General features: G+C 39.2%; 2 protein-coding genes across 2 annotated transcripts; both read right to left on the reverse strand.

Moving 5' to 3' along the window:
* Positions 1–326: 326 nt before the first annotated feature.
* Positions 327–7294, reverse strand: TYMS (thymidylate synthetase). Its single transcript, XM_035125562.3, has 7 exons — positions 6634–7294; positions 5202–5275; positions 4623–4797; positions 3483–3584; positions 2829–3004; positions 1349–1420; positions 327–773 (listed from the first exon to the last, which is right to left on the reverse strand). Exons 1-7 carry the CDS (start codon positions 6833–6835, stop codon positions 636–638), a joined length of 939 nt encoding a protein of 312 aa, XP_034981453.2. The 5' UTR covers positions 6836–7294; the 3' UTR covers positions 327–635.
* Positions 7295–10793: 3499 nt separating this feature from the next.
* Positions 10794–19224, reverse strand: CLUL1 (clusterin like 1). The gene is made up of 7 exons (XM_035125288.3): positions 18945–19224; positions 17764–17912; positions 15608–15775; positions 14040–14481; positions 13212–13349; positions 12283–12497; positions 10794–10973 (listed from the first exon to the last, which is right to left on the reverse strand). Exons 1-7 carry the CDS (start codon positions 19105–19107, stop codon positions 10794–10796), a joined length of 1455 nt encoding a protein of 484 aa, XP_034981179.3. The 5' UTR covers positions 19108–19224.
* Positions 19225–20115: the final 891 nt, after the last annotated feature.

Raw genomic sequence — 20115 nt, forward strand, 5'->3', positions numbered from 1 at the left:
AGTGGTGTATAGGGCATAGCATACATACAAAATTACTCAAAGGAGGGAGAGGCTGCTGCTTTCACCTTCTGCCATAACTACAATGGAAGGAGACACTGGAAGTTATCACTACACTTTACTAGGAACTACAGAAGTCTTCCCAATGAAATATCATTTCTATTTGATAGCCTATAATGTGGGGGAAGGGCTTGGCATATTATTGTTATTATTTTTCAATTTCCAATTTTTCTATATTTTACACAGTATCCCCTTCCCTTTTACTACCTTGTAGGTAAACTTGAAACATATGTAAATTATGGTAACACAATACAGGTGATACACATATATTTCTTTAGTACGTATGTTATGTGCATTTTATTGCATAGTTCAGAAATTGTAGAAAGTGCTTTTCTATTATAAAACCTAGAAAGTTAACCTGTCACAGCAAGTGAAGTTGAAAAATGTATCCTCGGGGGGGGGTGGGGGGGAGTACTTCATTGGATACAGTGCATACTTCAAACTCCATAAGAAAACCATGATAATTTATCATGAAATATCTTTAGTATTTTCTAATATTTAGAAAGTCAAAATACGGTTCTTCTAAGGGCACTACTGCAAATTGGACCTTAAGGCAAGTAAACACTGTTACAAGTCACCTAGACAGCCATTTCCATTTTAATAGACGGATGAGGATCATAACCTTCTAGTTCAAAGTCATCCACGTTGAAGTCATTGATGTTTTCAACATTGCGAAGAATTTTGAGTTTTGGAAAAGGTCTTGGTTGCCTCTGAAGCTGAAATTTTAAAGTAGAGTTGGTTTTTTCAGAGGGATGGCATTCATATAAAATAGACTAATTATGCAAGGGGTATTCACTTTAGCAACAAATTTCACAATGACATTTGTTTTAAATCATTTCATGTTAATACTTGTATAATTAAACATTATACTTGTTTAGGAATATCAACTGCACACATAATGACCAGTAGTTGCTCTGCTGCTGCTATATCTACCCACAAATGCTCCAATATAAGCCCAATTAGTCAATGCTGGGGAACAGCTGATGTTAAAGTCACATTTTGGGCAGATTGTGCCTGTTTTGTCTCCAGCACTTACAGAAATGTGAACAGTCCAGTAAACTGCACAGCCTTTCACCTTTTAGAAAGCTGTGTTCAACCCACTCAAAGCCCATGGAGATCACATCCATAATGTATTGGTCATGTTCAGCAGCTCTTATATTATTAAGCAAATGACAAGCACTATGAGTAATGCATTCCATCATTCCTTTAACTCAAAGACTGAACTAATTCAATATATGGAAGGAAATACACAGTGTGAGTAGTAAGGCTGGCTATTTGCCCAACTATTTACCTGGATTTTCAAAGGTTCGATATGATTCAGGTAAATATGAGCGTCTCCTAGTGTATGTATAAACTCGCCAGGCTATAGAAAAAAGAAACACAGCCTTAATATTAGAAATAGAATGAACAAGAATATACAGGGTATCCCAGAAGTAGGTATACTGCTTTAAAATCCATTCTTTGTTCTTGACTCAAGTTCTCATCATTCACAATATCAGCAAATTAATTAATTAATTAATTGTATACCTACTTTTGGGCCACCCTGTACATGCTGATATATTTCTTAAGCAAGATTGCTCTATCCAGATTCCTGAGCAAGCCATTTAAGACACACAAAATTAGATGTTATATTCCTTATTCTGAACTGGTTTGAATGCAAGCACATGAAGGAGAAATGTTTGCATACTCCAGATAAAATCTGTAGTTCATAATTTTCTAGTGGATATCTACCTCATTAGAGTAGCAGCTATAAATTGTTAACATTAATTACTTTCCGTGGGTAAATTGTTCTACTGGCTCAAGAAGCAGCCACCCACATATGGTGCGATCCTGTATGCAAGTCCATATGACAACATCCCTGCCTCTGCATAATTCCTCTGTCTTGAGCTTAATCCAGTGGGGCCAACTAACAGAAATCCTACATGTGAGCAGCACTCTCCCAGCAAGATAGAGCAGAACCCCACAAGTTTTCCCCACTTGAAGCAAGAACAGGTTGCACTTGAGGACCTGAACAAAAGCTAGCACCAAGAAGATACAGGCTGGCTAGTCTGGCACTGATCTGCCCCACTGTACACTGAAGCAGTTTTTGGAGAATTATCAGGACCTGGGAGTTGCTCTGCACCCTGTGCTGTATGATCACAAAGTGCAGAATTACAGCCATGGAAAATTCAAGTGCTTCTCACAACGGGCACAGGAAATGGAGTTTGAACATCTGTACCTTGATCCATTGGGCTTATAGTGATGAGATGTTTAGTTTTGCTACAAACATTTCCCAAGTTCCTCATAACTACGTAGCTTTTATAAACAGAAATATTAGAACAGCAGCTGTATTAACTTTCAGGACTTTTTGGCAACATCACAACAGTCTTCTGATTCTCAAATTACGGCAGCCAGTGGAAGATACAAGCACATTGGACTATAAAATGCTTGACATGGTAGAACCACTGCCAGAATTCTTTTTCTACAAATTATGCTAACACGCTATTTTTGACTCTTACGGTAAGACACCATCCAAATAATGAAGGCTGAGATCCTACACACACTTAACAGGGAGTCAAGTGACATTGAACTTAATAGGGCATACTTCTGAGAAGTGTATACAATAGCACTGTCGAAGAAATATGAAACTTGTTCTGAAGTTCAACACCATGTACAAATTTTCAAAAGTTTTTCATTTATATACCATCCAAGTCTTCTTATACTACTACATTCTTTCTAGTTTATTTATTTTGTATTTTTAAAGTGGAAATAGATAAAGGCATTAAAAATACCTTCAAGCCTGTAACATGGGCAACCATTGAAGTGAGCAATGAATAACTGGCAATGTTGAAAGGTACTCCTAACCCCATATCTCCAGAACGCTGATACAGCTGACAAGAGAGTTCACCGTTTAAAACATAGAACTGGCATAGAGCATGACATGGAGGCAAGGCCATTGAGGATATATCTGAGAAGCAAACACAACACGGCAAAAATTAGGATATGTCCAATGTCAAAACTCCACCCACAGTATGATCTTGTTGGCTTTGTTTTTTAAACTACCGTAGCAATTACCATTTCCCAACATAGCAACAGTGTGTCATTGTTAGAAAAAGACAAAAAAGGGAAAAGAATGTTAAAACTTAATTCTAAAGAACTGGCCAGTTCTTAATGCATTTTGTGTAGAGTATTGTAGTGGCAGCTTCCCTTTTCCCAGGTGAACACAGAAGTAGTTTGGTGATTATTTTATAAAAAAAGCCGAGTGCATTTTTTATTTAAAAATACATTTAAAATATGTACTTTGATCATAACCACAAGGCATACAAAAGCCAAGGCATACAAAAGTCAGTTTACAAACAACATACGCAAGCTATTCCACTGTTTTTGAGAACAGGATTATCATGCACAACTACAAGGTACAATGACAATTAATTCCATAACCATACCTTTAGGATTCCACGCACACATGATTATTCTTCTGTTATCTGGATTGTTTCTGATTGTATCAATTACTTGCTGCAGCTGATCTACCCCTTGCCCTGTGTAATCTGAAAATATGGAAGGAAAAGTGTGACAATGTGACAACTGATAAATTTTTAATTATCTGTGAAACCGTCAATTGTCAGGTTCATTCTTAGGAGGGAATTCATATCATTTATACTACCCCACTAAAATTTACAAAACTACAGTGGTACCTCTGGTTAAGAACTTAATTCGTTCTGGAGGTCCGTTCTTAACCTGAAACTGTTCTTAACCTGAGACACCACTTTAGCTAATGGGGGCTCCTGCTGCCGCCAGAGCACGATTTCTGTTATCATCCTGAAGCAAAGTTCTTAACCCAAGGTACTATTTCTGGGTTAGCGGAGTCTGTAACCTGAAGCATTTGTTAACCCGAGGTACCACTGTACTTAATAGTGAGATAATTTTCCTCTACTAAGAAACACAAAGGTTCTGAATGCACAGCAAGCTTGAATCCATCAGTGCTTTTTCTGGTACTGCTGCTTCTTCCTTGCTCATGAACCTGCAGTAATACCGCCCCTTCATTCTGTGATTTCACACTATTTTTATAACTTTTTGCTTATTGTGTTCCCTCAATGCAGATTTCCATATGAACTTATGTGTGCCATTATTACTATTATTGATGGGAGTGGCTTGAATGATGAAGAACTATTTTTGACACCCTTTTACCCCCACCACATCTTTAACATAGGATAGGTGGGAGTCTGTGAGAAGGAAGGGATTGTGATAGTAGCTATATGCATGCCCTCTGCAGCCATGTCTAGTACCTTTCTGCTAAGTTTCTAAATACTTTTGTGTACTCTTTATTTACCCAAGAACCCACACAATAATATGTGAAATGGGCAAATGAGCAGAAAGGCATCTTTTAGGAACATTAATTCTTTCCCAGAGCAGCTGTATTTTTTGGGGGGGGTGTACCCTAGAAGGGGAAATGTGTTCTATTTAAGGCATGAATTTTACCATAATCTCTTCAGTACCTAGAATACTGGATTTTCAATTAAGCAGTTAATCCTGTCTTCAGTATGGAGGATACCTCAATATAGGAAACCAATGGAATGTGTCATTACCTGTATGCATATCTTTGTATTCAGCTCCAAAATGTCTCCACTGGAAGCCATAAACTGGGCCCAAGTCTCCTTCCTCCCTAGAAAAGAATCCCTGTTTGTCTAAGAATTCACGAGAACCATTGGCATCCCAGATCTTAACACCTTTAGCAGAAAGTTCTTTTGCATTTGTAGAACCCTGTTTGGGGCAAAAAAGGAAATATTTATTCATGTTAATTAAGAACATAATTTTAAGATACTTCCTGAATTCCTTAGAATTATTAGTTGAGCTTCCTGCATTGCAGGAGGTTGGATTAGATGACCCTTGGGATATGTTCCAATTCTGCAATTCTATGAACATTTATGCTAAAAAGGCAGTACTGTACAGAAGTGTGTGTGGGATAGTACATTCTGCAGTTTTTTAACACTACACGAACATAGATAGCAAGGGTGATATAGAAGACTTGAACACACACAAAAAGGACCATCATACCTTGTCAAACCAAGCACACAGTAAAAATTTAAATGTCTCAACTAGTTCTGAACTAAAAGTAATACATAGAATATTGCTGCATACTAGTACATACCAATTACATACCATACCTTGATAAACCAAAGTAGCTCTTCAAGTACTCCCTTCCAGAAAACCCTTTTAGTTGTTAGCAATGGAAAATTATCTGAAAATAATTAAGAAAGTTAGACCAGATAAGAGAATATCTGTAATGCATCAGTACACATTTAAGAGGAATGAAAACCAAATATTACGGTAAATATGGACAGAACAATTCTATTTGTAGGAAGGGGCAGAGAAAAGAAGAATCCATGGTAGACCAACCATTACACCTAAAGCCCTATTGTTTTGCTGCAGCAAGGGAAGAAGGTGGATTATGGTTTTATTATTTCCCCTTTAACCTTTATCCTCGGCCCAATGGACTCCAGTGAAAGAATTTACTATGTCATATCCAGGTCTATTATGGTGGTAACATCAGAGCAGCAAAATCCGGTGGATTCACAGCCTATACCATTTCTGGCTTCACTGCCAGCAGAGAGGGATGTCCACCGAATCATATGTACCTGTCAAACCACCCTTTCAGGAAGCATCAGATTTCCAAAGTGACCTCCCAGGGGCGCAAGTGTTGCATAGATGTCCAGGGCTGCCCAGATGACAAGATCGCCTCTCGACCTCACTGATGTGGTCCAAAGGAAAGCAGAGCAATACATTTGGCACCAGCTTGACTGCAGGAGTTGCCAGGAGGCGGCATACAAGGTGCCATCCAGCCATCTTAGGGACTCCACTACAGATTTGTGTAGGGTTTCCTCCTTAGCCTTTTCTTCTCCAGAAGATATCCCGCAAGGCAGCAGAGGTTTAGGACCAGAGTTGAGCTTGAGGAGCTCAACGTGCACCCCCCTTTCCTCTATCAAAAGAAGCAGTCCGGGGTTTGGATTGCTCCAGACTGCCTATGACAGGAGTGCGAACTTAAATAAAATATAGGGGTGGGGGGTTGCAGGTAAGATCACAAGGCGTGGTGCACGCACACTATGTGAATGGCAATGCCCATCAACTTTGGGGGCTCAAATATTTAATGGGAGGGGGGCGAAGACCCCTCGGCCCCACGATGAGAGAAATGGTACGATTCTTACATTTAACTTTTAGCTTGTGCCCATAATCCTGGAATCGGGGGGGGGGGTCGGGAGCTGGGACAGAAATAATAGCGCGCACATAAACAAACACACTCAAAATGCGCTCTGCCGTTAATAATCCGGTTTTTGGCGGGGAAACGCTGCGTCCTTCCTCTGCCGCTGCAGCTGGGAGGAACTGAAAAGGGAGCATTTTAAAAACAAGCTTAGGGCTTTATTTTTATGGTCGTCAGTCCCACAACGCTCCCGATTGCTTGATTGATAGGTATCGAATTGCGTCTCCACAGGATCGAGAGGCGCCATTATCCCCTAGCAGGAAGGAGCAGCGTCTCCTAGTTTCCTTCTGCTGAGGGGGATATAAAAGAGCAGAGCCGGGGCTGAGGGAGGAGAGGCTCACCTCGGAGGCTGTAGCGCGCCTGCAGCCCGAAGACGGAGAGGGTGCCGGTGCCCGTGCGGTCCTCCTTCCTGTGCCCGAAGCGCAGGATCTGCTCCACTTGCCTCAGGTACTGGAGCTCCCCGTGAGGCGCCGCCGCCGCCGCCGCCGCGCCGGAGGACTCCCCGCGACTCGGGCCTTCAGTCTCGGTCACCACAGCGGGCATAGCGAGGAAGCGGGCGGGAAAACCCAGCGCTACAACGAGGGCATCCAGCTTCTGGAGGGGCGCAACTTCGGAATTGGCGCGCTCACCCACCCATTTCCCCTCCGATCCAATAAGAGTGATGTGGAGGCGGGCACCGCTGCAGATCCTGCTTTGCTATTGGCTGTCACGTTTCCTATATCCTCCGCGGCTCTCGTTGAAGGTAGATGCGTTTCCTTCTCGCCGCCCGCGCGGTCGGTTGGTCTTCTAAGCGGGGTTTGCTTCATGGTGTTTGTATCATCATCACATCGATGCCTGCCTGCCTCCCTTTAGGGACTCAACTGGTGATCGGAACAATACTTTTTATGTCCTCTTGGTTTTCATAATCTTGAGCGGTTCGTAGTTTGGCTGCCGGTTTGCGCTGTGTGTTGGAATACTGTACAAGATTTTGCAGCATTCTGGGTACTCCAGTTCTATTTCCCCACCCCAACAGTCAGCCAGCTTGCCGTACAAGATGTGCCGGCAGAAATCCCACCACCACAACTATTAAAGTTGCAGGACCCTTTTTGGGGGGCCGGGGGTTATCCTACAGCGAGCATGCTCAGTCCTCATTAGGCTGGATTTTGGGGTCCTCTCCTTGGAGTGCTGTGAGGGGTCTCTTAATAACTTAACACCTTTAGTAAACTACAATTTTAGGGATTATTTGGTAGAAGCCATGATTGTTAAATAATAACCCAGAGGTGCATTTTAAATAATAACCCAGAGGTGCATTTTAAATAATAACCCAGAGGTGCATTTTAAATAAAAGGACACATTCTACTCATGTAAAAACATGCTGATTCCCGGACCATCCGCGGGCCGGATTGAGAAGGCAATTGGGCCGCATCCGGGCCCCGGGCCTTATTTTGGGAAACCCTGGTATAAGGTAAAGGGACCCCTGACCATTAGGTCCAGTTGTGGACAACTCGGGTTGTGGTGCTCATCTCACTTTATTGGCCAAGGGAGCCAGCGTACAGCTTCTAGGTCATGTGGCCAGCATGACAAAGCCGCTTCTGGCGAACCAGAGCAGCACACGGAAACACCATTTACCTTCCCGCCAGAACGGTACCTATTTATTTACTTGCACTTTGAGTGCTTTCGAACTGCTAGGTTGGCAGGAGCTGGGACCGAGCAACGGGAGCTCACCCCATTGCAGGGATTCAAACCGCTGACCTTCTGATCGGCAAGCCCTAGGCTCTGTGGTTTAACCCACAGCGCCACCCATGTCCCAAGTGGTATAAGTATAGTTTAAATGTGTAGTGTGGATATAACTGGTTTTTCTCTTCCACACTTTATAAATTCAAGCTTATATGAACAATGGTGATTCTTAATCAGTTTTTGAAATCAGGAATATTCTGATATCAGGGAATATACCTTTAGATTACATTGGATAACACTCAGTATGGAGTACAGCTGGTTTCCTATGTTAAATTCTTAAGACGCAAGTGCAAAATTGACTGCACCTACATTCTTCTAATGTATGAACAGTCAGATAAGATGCACTGCTGAGTAAAACTCAGAATCTTGTTCCAGCAATGTCCAACTATGTGAATATCACAAAGAATACAACATTAATTTTGCATAAAGTCACTTGCTCTTCATTTAATAGGAAATTGCCTGGATTTGGCAAAGAACAGAATATAGAAAAGGGATCTTTGCTGGTCTATAAGAAAATTTCCAAAATCCCTGTTAGAGTAATACGTTTATTAGACCAGCCTAATAAAGAGTTCTGGAGAAGTCAAAAGCTGCACAATTAATTTGTGATGTTTTGATTGTGCTCATAAAATATAACTTGGTCCCACATTGAGTGAATTGATTCTAGTTATAAAATTATTCAAACTACAAATAAGAGGTTGATGCATTTTTTTGTTTATTCGGGAAGCAAGAATATAAAGAATAAGTATATTTTTAAATGAATGAAAAACATGAATATTCATACACTATTGTAGATGGCTTTGTATGTGCACTTCAGGTTTGCTCTCTGCGATTTCACCCTCTACACAGTGAACCCTGTCAAGTACAGAAGGACCACAGCCTATTCTTTCATTGCCATTACAATGTAAAAACTTGATACCATGTTTTGGATACATGTCATTATGGTATAGTGTGGGGAGCAAATAGAACAGGTTCCTTAACCAGAGCACACATGCAAAACTGATCTAAATCATTAATAAGTGGAACTACATATTCAGGACTTTTGTATACTTTAAAAATACCTCTGCCAACATCTACATTACTGGACAGAATACAGCTGAAATATATGCATGTATTTCTTACCCCTCTCTTTGGACACATAATCCAAATACATTTTCAGTATTCACCGGCTATATATCTTTAGATTTGCTCTCAACTGAATGCAGAGAGAAATCATAAGAGTTACATTCATACTGATATTCAACACATTTATTAAACATTTTATCATCTGCAGGTTTTTTCTGTATGATGACTTTTGGTGTACTTTGCTAAAGGAGAATATGCTGGATTCAAAGTTCACTGTTCACTGTTCACTTCTTCCTCTATAGGGAGATAAAAAACAAAAACAAATAGTATTATTTAACAATGAATAAAGTTTCATAACAAACCTAAACAAATCATTAAATGGTTTTAATAATAATAATAATAATTAAAAAAAAATTTATACCCCACCCACCTGACTGGGTTTCCCCAGCCACTCCGGGCAGCTCCCAATAGAATATTAAAAACACAATAAAACACCAAACATTGAAAACTTCCTAAAGTTGTAAGGATATAATGTATGCCACTGCACCAATGCATCTCTTCACTCCTCAACAGCAGTGCAGGACTTTTACATTACAGTGCTACCTCGAGTTACAAACGCCTCAGGTTACAAATGCTTCAGGTTACAAACTCTGCTAACCTGGAAGAGTTACCTCGAGTTGAGAACTTTGCCCCAGGATGAGAACAGAAATTGTGTGCTGGCAGCGCAGCAGCAGCAAGAGGCCCCATTAGCGAAAGCACGCCTCTAGTTAAGAACAGTTTCAGATTAAGAATGGACCTCTGGAACGAATTAAGTTCGTAACTAGAGGTACCACTGTAGTAGGAACACATCAGGCCTTTGGACTTAGAAAATCTAACAACCTTTGGTTTTGTCACCATCTTCCTGAGATTCAGGCTTGAGAATGAGCTCTTTCTTTTTATTTACAGTGGTATCGCGGTTTATGAACACAATTGGTTCCGGAAGTCTGTTCATAAACTGAAGCGAACTTTCCCATTGAAAGTAATGGAAAGTGGATTAATCCGTTCCAGACGGGTCTGTGGAGTACTCAACCTGAAGCGTACTTAACCCGAAGCATGGGTGTAATTGGTTCCGGAAGTCTGTTCATAAACTGAAGCGTTCATAAACTGAAGCGATCTTTACCATTGAAAGTAATGGAAAGTGAATTAATCCGTTCCAGATGGTTCCGCGGCATTCGTAAACCGAAAATTCGTAAACTGACGTGTTCATAAACCGAGGTTCCACTGTATTATGCCAGACCATCCTGTGATGGATTCTACTCACACAGGCAAGATCCACTACTCACATGCTGCTAAACTCATTTTGTCTGCCTTCTCCCTCCATCTCTCTCTCTCTCTCACACACACACACAACCATACAAATAGAGAACCAATTGTGTGAGTGTATATCCACTGGTAACTAAAAAAGCAGTGGGTGGAACATAAATAAGGGCTGTATTTCAGTAAACACTGGCGTAGAAGCCATTCAGATGACCAAACTACCAGTGTGTTCCCTAATGCTGGACTTGCTTAGTCATCTCATCCTGTCAAGTGTTAAGGAAACGTTTGCCACAACAAGTGCACCTGTGGTAAATGATTGCTTTCCACCACCCATTCTCAGTAACGAAAGCCTTATCTATAAAAGAGAATTTACAAATTACAATTTAACCGTTGTTTTTTTAATGTAAAGACAATCAACTTGCCTTGCCTAGAAATTCTTTTTGTAAAGCTGTAAAGCCTTCCCTGCTACATATTCAATGAATTCTGAACTCTCAGTGTCCAGATCTTGGGGAACCTTGACAGTAAAAGTAGGTGAAGTCAAAATATTCACATCTACGACAGTTTCATTTAGGCTGGCAGCTTCACCTCCTTTGACACTTGATGACACCTGAAGGAGAAGAAAGTGACATATGTGAGAATACGGTGCCTCAAGACACACCATCATTTTTTAAACTTCTCAGTTTTAAGTGAAGGAATAATAAATGCCGCTCTTAAATTAGTTTATTTACCAAATACAATCTAAAATTGTATTGTTTGGTTTTATTTATCAGCATCAGCATCATTATTTTGATGATGGGAAATACATTTCTAACTGCTTGATGGTTGCTATTAGGGATGTAGAGGCCCAAGAAAAAGCTAGCAATTTGGGGCATAGTTTCAATGATATTTGATAATATATTGTCCACATTTCAGTTATTTCTTTTCTTTATTTCATTTGCCATATTCATGGAGCCACCCATCATATGTTCTCGGGCAGGGGGGGGGGCTTGCAAAAATAGAGTAAAATAAAGTATACAATACAATGCATTATATGCTATTATTAAGCAGTATATAAATACCCTTATTAATTAAAATGCATCAGTATAAACAGTAGAATGCAGCAGAAACCCTGTCTGTTCCAAGAGCCCAATTAAGGTACAGATTCTCCAAATTGGTACCCAAGCAGCCAGGAGTCCTGGAGAGAGAAATGGAATTCCCAGAGACTACAGCAGTTTCACCTCCTGAGCCCTCCAGCATATGCTGGTTCTGCACTGAGCTCCCAGATGGGCATAACAAGAAGCAATACCTCCTAGTCCCCTGGTCTTGGTGATGCCAATTCCTCATCCATGGATCACAAAACAAACTTCTCAACAATTGTTTTTTCTCCTTCTTAAGTCACCCTGGGGTACTATGTAAATTGTATGCAATATTGCACAATTTATCTTTCCATTATAATTTTCGGTGCAAGCGAGAGCTTGGGAAACAATTTTAGAAACACCTTTTGGAAAATTACTGGAGGCACTGCATGACATGTGCCTGAAGGATTATAACATTCCCTTTGCCCTGAGCTATGTTTTTGTTATATTGATCTAAAGAAGACGCCTGTCAGATGCTAGCAAAACTCTCTTCTTCTTGAAAAGTAATTTACAGAAATTCAAACCTGTTTGTGCCATTTCATTGCTGTCAGATGGTGATACAGGTCAGTTAACGATCATCACACTAAAAGGATTTAGAGTAGGCTAGTGTCTAAGCTCTGGAGTTTCAGATCATCAAGGGATTATCAAGTATACTTAAAATCTACCTCCGTAAGAGCTTAGTATTTTAAAGAACAAAAATAACATACACACATTTTCCCTAGGCAGTACTGAAGCAATAAATATCAGTGAAAGAGAACAGAGAGATCATTGTGCAGTGGCATTTTAATGTTTGGCATTTACCTTTACTATATTGAAAATGTTTTCTGGTCCAATAGTCATGTTGGAAAGTTCGGAAACCCATCCAAATCTTTCTTTCATTTTATTCAACAGGTAGGCTGTGTCTTCTGTGTGACGTTTGACCATCTGGAGAATCTGTTGGTATTGCTCACCAGAGATGTTAACCAGCTTAAAGGCGTCATCATACTTTGTATGTAGTTCAGGAACATCAGGGCAAACTATAGGAATCAAACAATATGTAGAAAACGTCCTTAAGAAATTTAAGAAACATTCTTAATCATTCATATATTTTAAAAAGTGTAATGGCTTTTCTTTCACATAAGTATGTTTACTTAGAAATTAAATTCAATTGAATTCAGTGGGGCTTCCTTCTAGGTAAGTGGGTTAGGACCGCAGCCTTAGAGTAGCTATCCAGCAATCCTATAAATATTTGCTTGGGAGCAATTGACGTTTTATTAAGATATATGATGATTGCTTGCTAGTTGTCTGTTACCCTAAAGTCTCCAAGCAACTTACAATACATCTAAAAACAAAAATATACCATTAAAAACAGAACAAAGCAACCTCTATTACAGTCACAGTAAGCTTTGGCTGTTTTCATGAGATATTGTGAGAATATAAGCATATAGAAGTACCTATTCTCAGAATTGTTATAAAAAGTCTTAAGTGGTAGAACAGTGTCTATGCAGCTGTATTCTGCTGTGGGCTCATCAGTATATAGTTTTGGACGTGTATGGTTTTATTATAGCAAGTAAAAACACCTACTACAATATATTTCGTCCTTAGGAAAGTTTTACTGAATCATTTGATTCAGTTTTTGCTGTGGCTTCTGAAAACCATTTCATCAGCAATTAAATCTTAATAGTTATGACTATTTTGCAAAACAGAAATTGACAGTACTATAGTTGGTGATGAACAAGGCCGTTATTTACCTCGCATAAAATGATCCTGACATTTTTGGCATCTCTCATGAAATTGAGGGCATCCCGATGAATTTTGACGCAGCTTATTGCACGGAGTTCTCTCATGGTCTGCCATGTTCTTAGAAAACATTCCACTTCCATCAGAATCTAGAGTAAACATGCATACGATGTTAACAATACACATGGTACTCTACATTAACAATAACATAGATCTAATTAAGTAAAATATGATCTTGAGTGGTTTAAATATCGAAGTAGACATGAAACAACCAACTTAAAAGCAGAAGACATATTTATGAGGCTGACAGTGGCAGTCTGATGGTGTTTGCATAGGAAACTGTCAGTAACCTAAAATGAGGTAGATGAGAAATCAAGTTTGTTCATCCCCTGTCCAGAATGGAAATCAAGCCAGTGAATACAATTGTTGCTTTTTGGATAGCCAGTGTGGTGTAGTGGTTAGAGTATTGGACTAAGACCTGGGAGACCAGAATCCAAACCCTACTTAGCCATGAATTATCACTGTATGAGCTTGGGCCTGTCACTAACTCTAAGCCTAACCTACCTCATATGGCAGCTGTTGGGATTAAATAATGAGGGGGTGAGTGATATACACCACCTTGAGCCACTTGGCAAAAAAGGTGGGATGTAAATACAATTAATAATAATAATAATAATAATAATAATAATAATAATAATAATAATAATAATAATATAGAACATATTACAATAGCATTGCAGTGATTTACACCAGCCTGAATAGATATGCTCCTAAGAATACAAAATACTACAGTAAAGGTTCAATGCTACTGATATTAAAATGCGAGTTTTACAACTTGCCTTTAAGTTGTTCTGCCATGTCTCTTGCAGTCTCTCGGTATTCTTCAAATACCTCAGTAATCACTTCACCAACACCTTCCAGGACAGTTTTGCTGAAGTCAAAAACTAGTTGGAGGAAGCCTGGTGCCTCCCAGTCTTTAGGGGGAACGGGGTTTCTTACAGTTACCTCAGAAAAAGCTGGCAAAAAGTAGGGCTCCGTCAAGTCTGGGTCAGACATGAAATACATTTGGAAAGACTGATCAAATTCTTTTTGCATCTGTTTGAAAAAAACAGAGCTTTTTTCAAAGATTGTGCCCATGTCAGATAACAGCTGGTTGAACAAGTGTTCCATTTGTGCTAGCTGGGCATCTTCTTCGGGTTTTTTCTTAAACTGAAGATCTTGCGCCTGAAGCTCATAAACAGGAAGTGATAATGGAGTCAATTTCTTGAAAAAATCTTCAACCTGTATGTGGAGAGAAAATAGTTCCTGTCAGCAAATTGTCCAATTCTCATCCTTTGGTAATTGGTACAAAGGAATGTTTCGAAAGCACATGCATGTAAACACCCCTAACTTTTTGAAATGCAAATTTTCCATATTACAGTGGTACCTCTACTTACGAATAACTCTACTTACGAATGTTTCTACTTACGAATGGAGCTCCGTCCGCCATCTTGGATGCGGTTTAGATAGGATTTTTTCTACTTACGAATTTTTAGAAAGGGTTGCTTCTACTTACGAATCTTTTCTCCCAATGCATTCCTATGGGATTCGACCTACAATTTTTTTCTACTTACAAATGTGCCTTCGGAACGCATTAAATTCGTAAGTAGAGGTACCACTGTAACTGAATTATGCTGAGACACCATACTCTAATATGTCATGGCAGCTGTATTCATTTAACCTTAAAATGAAATACACAAAAGCAAGTATTATCTTTCAAATTAACTAAGGACCAGAAAATCAAGTGTCTTACTTGGACAATGAGTATCTTTACTGAAAATTCTGATCCAATTTAGGGTAGGTGGCAGGTTTGTGGGATATGCAACACAATCCTATGTTTATTTGGAAGCAAGTCCCACTGTGCCCAACTAATTTTACTCTCCTTGTTTTTAGGATTACGGCCCATAGCTGCCAAGTTTCCCCTTTTCTCGCGAGGAAGCCTATTCAGCATAAGGGAAAATCCCTTTTAAAAAGGGATAACTTGGCAGCTATGTTACGGCCTGAAGGAGCTGTTTTGGCATTGTCAAACCCTCCAGTCAACACTCTGGTCAAATTCTACACCAAGAAAAGCTGTGTGGCTCCTATAATTTATGAACCCAGGGAAAATTTGCATGCATCTTGCTTATATTTTAATCTGCTTCTGCTGACCAAAACAAAGAGCAAAGGGTTATATGATGCACTAAAGCTCCACCTCTGACTTTTGACTATGCTGAATAAAATAAAAAGAAAGCTGGAGAAAGTTGAGATTTCAACTCTACTCCTTTTTTTCCTCTGTGGGTTCTCAAGATGATGACATGCACACAGCCCTGGCTTTTAGTAGAATACATACTATATACAGTTACGCTGCTTCCCCTCACATGCTTCTTACCTTACTTGTAAATGTGGAGAAGCCATGGCGGCAGGTGGTATAAAATCTCATGCAGTTACTTTCTAGACAAGATTGGCACTCGTCCCATAAATTCTTCAAAGACCCCTGGCATATTTGCTCTTCGTCTTCCAGTCTTTCTTTGACTTCATTCATAAGTCTTAGAGCTTCCTAAGGAAGGAATTGGTTATAACTTATGGATCAGAAAGTTACTTAATTCAGAATACACGTCAGCATTTTGAAATTCGGCCTTAGCTCAGTTATACGTTATTTCTACAGAATTGCTGTGTCCCGTGCTGAAACACTAATCCACTTTAGGGCACATTAAATGTTTGTGCTTAATAATCCTCAAGTTAAGATTTCTGCATTTCCATGTTCAAGGATAGTGCCAGTCATATTTTTTTCTTGCTTCAGTCAACAGCTAGATCATGGGGAAGGGCCATAGCTCAGTGGCAGAACATCTGCCTTGCAAGCTGAAGGTCTCAGGTTCAATGCCTGCCATTTCCAGGTAAGGGTGGGAGAGCCTCCTTCCTGAAACCCTGGAGAGCCTTTGCCAGTCAGCGTCCAGAATATTTAGAAAGATGAACTATTGGTTTGACTCTGGATAAGGCAGCTTCCTATGTGCCTTCCTAACAAGCATATACTGTATTTTTCCGTCTATAAGATGCCCCTATTTATAAGACGCCCCCTATTTTGGGGGACTCAGATTTAAGAAAGGGGGGGGGGAGACACTATATGTGTATAAGACGCACCCTAATTTTTTACATTATTTTTTAGGGGGGGAACCTAACACAGAAAAATATGGTAAATCAGGTGGGATCTTGCAACACAATGACATGTGGAGAGGTCATTGCAAAAGCAATGCTATTTCCCCTCCTTTTATTCCCCCTCCATTAACCACCACCACCACTATGCCATATGAGCACATGAAACTGCCATATGAGTCAGGTTACTGGTTCATTTAACTCTGAGTTATCTGCAACCCTTTTGGCAACAGGTCTCCAGGCAGGAATCTTTCCTAGCTCTACTTGGAGATGCTGGGGAATGAACATGGAACATGTAAAGCATGTGTTCTACCACTGATTGACAGCTCTTCTCGATTGAGCTGGCACCAGGGGCAAATCAGAACCTCAGCTGCTCCTTTGAGCAGTGGTACTATAGGAACAGCTGTCCAGCCCCTCCTGGATTTGATAGCTGACAGTAGAGGCTTGTTTGTGTCTCAGAAGATGAACATGGTAAGGCACATTAACCCCCTGATTTCAAGGCATTTGTTCTTGTTACAGGTAGGTAGCCGTGTTGGTCTGCCGTAGTCGAAACAAAATTAAAAAATTCCTCCCAGTAGCACCTTAGAGACCAACTAAGTTTGTTATTGGTATGAGCTTTTGTGTGCACGCAAACATCTTCTTCTTGTTAGTCTTCCTGAAGACTCCGAAATCACCTTCCCTTCATTTCCACGGTTGTGCTAGGGGTGCCCTTAGCATGGTTGTGCTCCAATTCTAGGGAGTGATTACTTGTTAACCACAGCCGTATGAACAGTTAGTCAGAGAGCCATGCAGGTAAGCAAATCTCAGCTTCATACCATATGGCACTCATCTGTTGTTTTTATTCCAAAATAGATACTAGCCACTCCTGGCAATTTATTATTGTTTGGAGAGGATTTCCTAGAAAGCATGCATGCTTCCTTGTAAAGGGATTAAGGCATGAGGAATTTTGGACAATATTGTTTTTAATAATCAAGTGCTGCATTTATTCAGCATTCCTAACCACCCTAATAAACAAGCACTGACTTACAATGCTTTGCGCACATGAAAAATGTTTTCTTCTTCTCATGTGCAGCAAATGATGTAGGTATCATGTAGCTAAAATGTTTACTCCTTTGAGCAACTCAAGTGCAACTTATTCTATGTGGAGGTTCTCCAAGGTGACATTCTGAACACTAGAGTGCTGCATTGCTTTAAAGGCCCATGTTTTGTGATGCGGAATGCTTATTCTCCAAGCTTCAGTTATCTGATTTAGAAAGATTCCCATCTAATCACATCTCCATTTCAGTACAGTAATAAAAACAGCATTAAAAGTTGTACCCTTTGTCCCAGCACTGAAAACAGTTATGTCATACATTTGAGTCACTCCAGGTCTAAAACTGTGGTGACTAAATTTACCTCTTTTTCTTCACTGCTCTTTTTTAAAGTTTTCATCAGATCAGTGTGCTTGACTTCATTTCTTTCCATCATAATTTTCATCTGTTTAATGCCAATCAGTGCATTCTTTACCTCTTCATCTACATATTTCTCTCCAACTTCAGATAAAACTGAGGGGGGAATGCCATATTATTATTATTAGTAATAATTTTAATGAACAATCCCTTAAATTGTGGCCTAGCTGCCGAATTACAATTAACACATGCTGCTACTATTACTACTACTAATAATAATACTACTAATAATAGGGTTTCTGCTTCTGTCCTCAATGTATATACAAACAGATAAACTGGACTAGAATCTCCTGTTAATCATATGTAGTTTATGCTTTTCAGCAATCATATGTTTTAACTTACTGAACCTTAATTTTCAAATGAAGTTACAGAATGCTCATCATATAAACTATATTTCATACAAGTGTCAACACATTTTGTCAAAATAATGTAGGCATCTTGGCATTATTCCCAATGGCAAAAAGCCAACAGATTTCATGAGCAATTCAGCCAGGCCATCTTGTTACTGTTCAGAATTACTGTACAGTTAGTTACTGAACGGAATATCACAGCAGATTCTCTGTCAATATTTTTTTTTTAATGACTTGGTCCTTTTCAAATCAGGCTTTGCAATAAAAATACGGTAGTCCCAGAAACCATCAGTTTGATAACTGAGGTAACTAATTCCATGCAGAGAGCTTATGACCACCAAGAGTTTTGCTCATTTCCCATCAATTTAGGCTCTATGCAATTGACATTGACAGGAAAGCCAAGTCCCATTGAACTCAGTGGAGTTTACTTCTGAGTCGATATGCACAGAATATTATTATTGCCCTATTTATTTGATCTAGAAGTGATACTAATCATTTTATAATCCACATCCAAGACTATATCTTGGTGGTCAATTAATGTAGAATGGTTAACATGTTGTGGTGCTATATTTGCAATTACCAGATGGGACTAGAATGCTTACATTTATTACAGCAGGGCAATAAATCAGGGTTAAGCAATAGCTAATCTGTGTTCAGTGATCTTGAGAATGTCTCCCTAGTAAAGAGGTAGCAAGTTCCCAGGTTCAAATGAGGCTTCTTTATTCTCTTGCGGGTTCAGAAAGATAGTAGGCAGCACAAAGGTTTAACACGTACATACCTTTCAGGTTTTCCACAAAATTTATGTCTCCCTCCATGGCAGGGGCACACTGATGTCCCCTCAGACATAATAAGTACGTTATTAAGAATAGTACAGGCTTCATGTTTTCTGCATTAAGAATGAGTACAATACAATAGGTTAAGGAGTTGGTTTTCAGATACATCTCAGATAGCTAGGAGGATTAATTTAGAAATATTATGCATTTAGTATTTTCTTACTGTGGTGATAATAAATATTTCCTCCCTGCATTTTGTAAAAAAAAAAAAAATTCTTCAAAGAATGGCCCAGTACCAAAGACTGCTTCTGCCAGTACGTAAAATGCTTTAGTATGTAACAATATCTTATGACAATGGAAACACACAGTACAACAACATTGTGGCAATGTTTCAAATGACGCTAAGCCTGACATTTTGTATCAAAGTGTTTCCTCCCCCCCTTAATATATATTAACTTTTAATGAAAACCTTTTCCATTCTTTAGCTGCTTAAGGAAGTGTAAATATTAAAACCAAAAGGATTCCCATTTTGCTAAGCAGAGATGCTTTTTCAAATAATATACATGTTAAAATGGGATTCATTAACTTTCCTGAAAATAACTAGTTTTCCCACAGTATAAAGCTGTTTTCTGTGTTATTTAGAATAATGCAGAACATGTAATATGTGTGGGGTATCAGTATCAATGAAAATGTATCCAGTGTAATCAACTTCCTATTGAAGTTAATGGCAAAAACTCATATATCTTTTCTCCCACCTTCTCCACTATATGCTCTGGAGTCTAATTAAACACCTTTCAGTCCCATTCATTCCAGTTCAGGAAATTTATGCACATGCTTAATTTTCCCACAGATATCAAGGCTGAATTTAAACTGCTTGATTTTGGCTGGATCATGCCTGCCCAAGTCTTTATGTTCCGTTTTACATTTTGTAAAATATTTTACTGTTTGCAATATATTATTAATATATACCACACAACTCTTGTTTTACTAAGTAAAAAAAAAGTTTTGTATTAGTTTCTTCTCCTTTTCTTTTCAAGTAATTGTACCTAAGTTTTTATTTTAATTTTTTTAGAAGGTGTACTGATATCAAACCAATAGTAATAAAATCAGTTACAATTCAGACCTACAAATGTAAGTCATTGATTTTATATTTGTAGGCCCAGCAATAGCAGATGG

The sequence above is a fragment of the Zootoca vivipara genome, chromosome 8 (genome assembly GCF_965207765.1).
Source record: "Zootoca vivipara chromosome 8, rZooViv2.hap1.1, whole genome shotgun sequence".
NCBI classification, from domain to species: Eukaryota; Metazoa; Chordata; class Lepidosauria; order Squamata; family Lacertidae; genus Zootoca; species Zootoca vivipara.

Coding starts and splice junctions, on each gene's coding strand:
- TYMS (XM_035125562.3), bottom strand. CDS start 6,835: ATGCCCGCTGTGGTGACCGAGACTGAAGGCCCGAGTCGCGGGGAGTCC. Junction 4,798..5,201: donor AGCTACTTTGGTTTATCAAG/GTATGGTATGTA, acceptor TGCCCCAAACAG/GGTTCTACAAATGCAAAAGA. Junction 3,005..3,482: donor GTGTGCGTGGAATCCTAAAG/GTATGGTTATGG, acceptor TTTGCTTCTCAG/ATATATCCTCAATGGCCTTG.
- CLUL1 (XM_035125288.3), bottom strand. CDS start 19,107: ATGTATCTGAAAACCAACTCCTTAACCTATTGTATTGTACTCATTCTT. Junction 14,482..15,607: donor TCTCCACATTTACAAGTAAG/GTAAGAAGCATG, acceptor CTCCACATACAG/GTTGAAGATTTTTTCAAGAA. Junction 10,974..12,282: donor ACATTTTCAATATAGTAAAG/GTAAATGCCAAA, acceptor CTTCTCCTTCAG/GTGTCATCAAGTGTCAAAGG.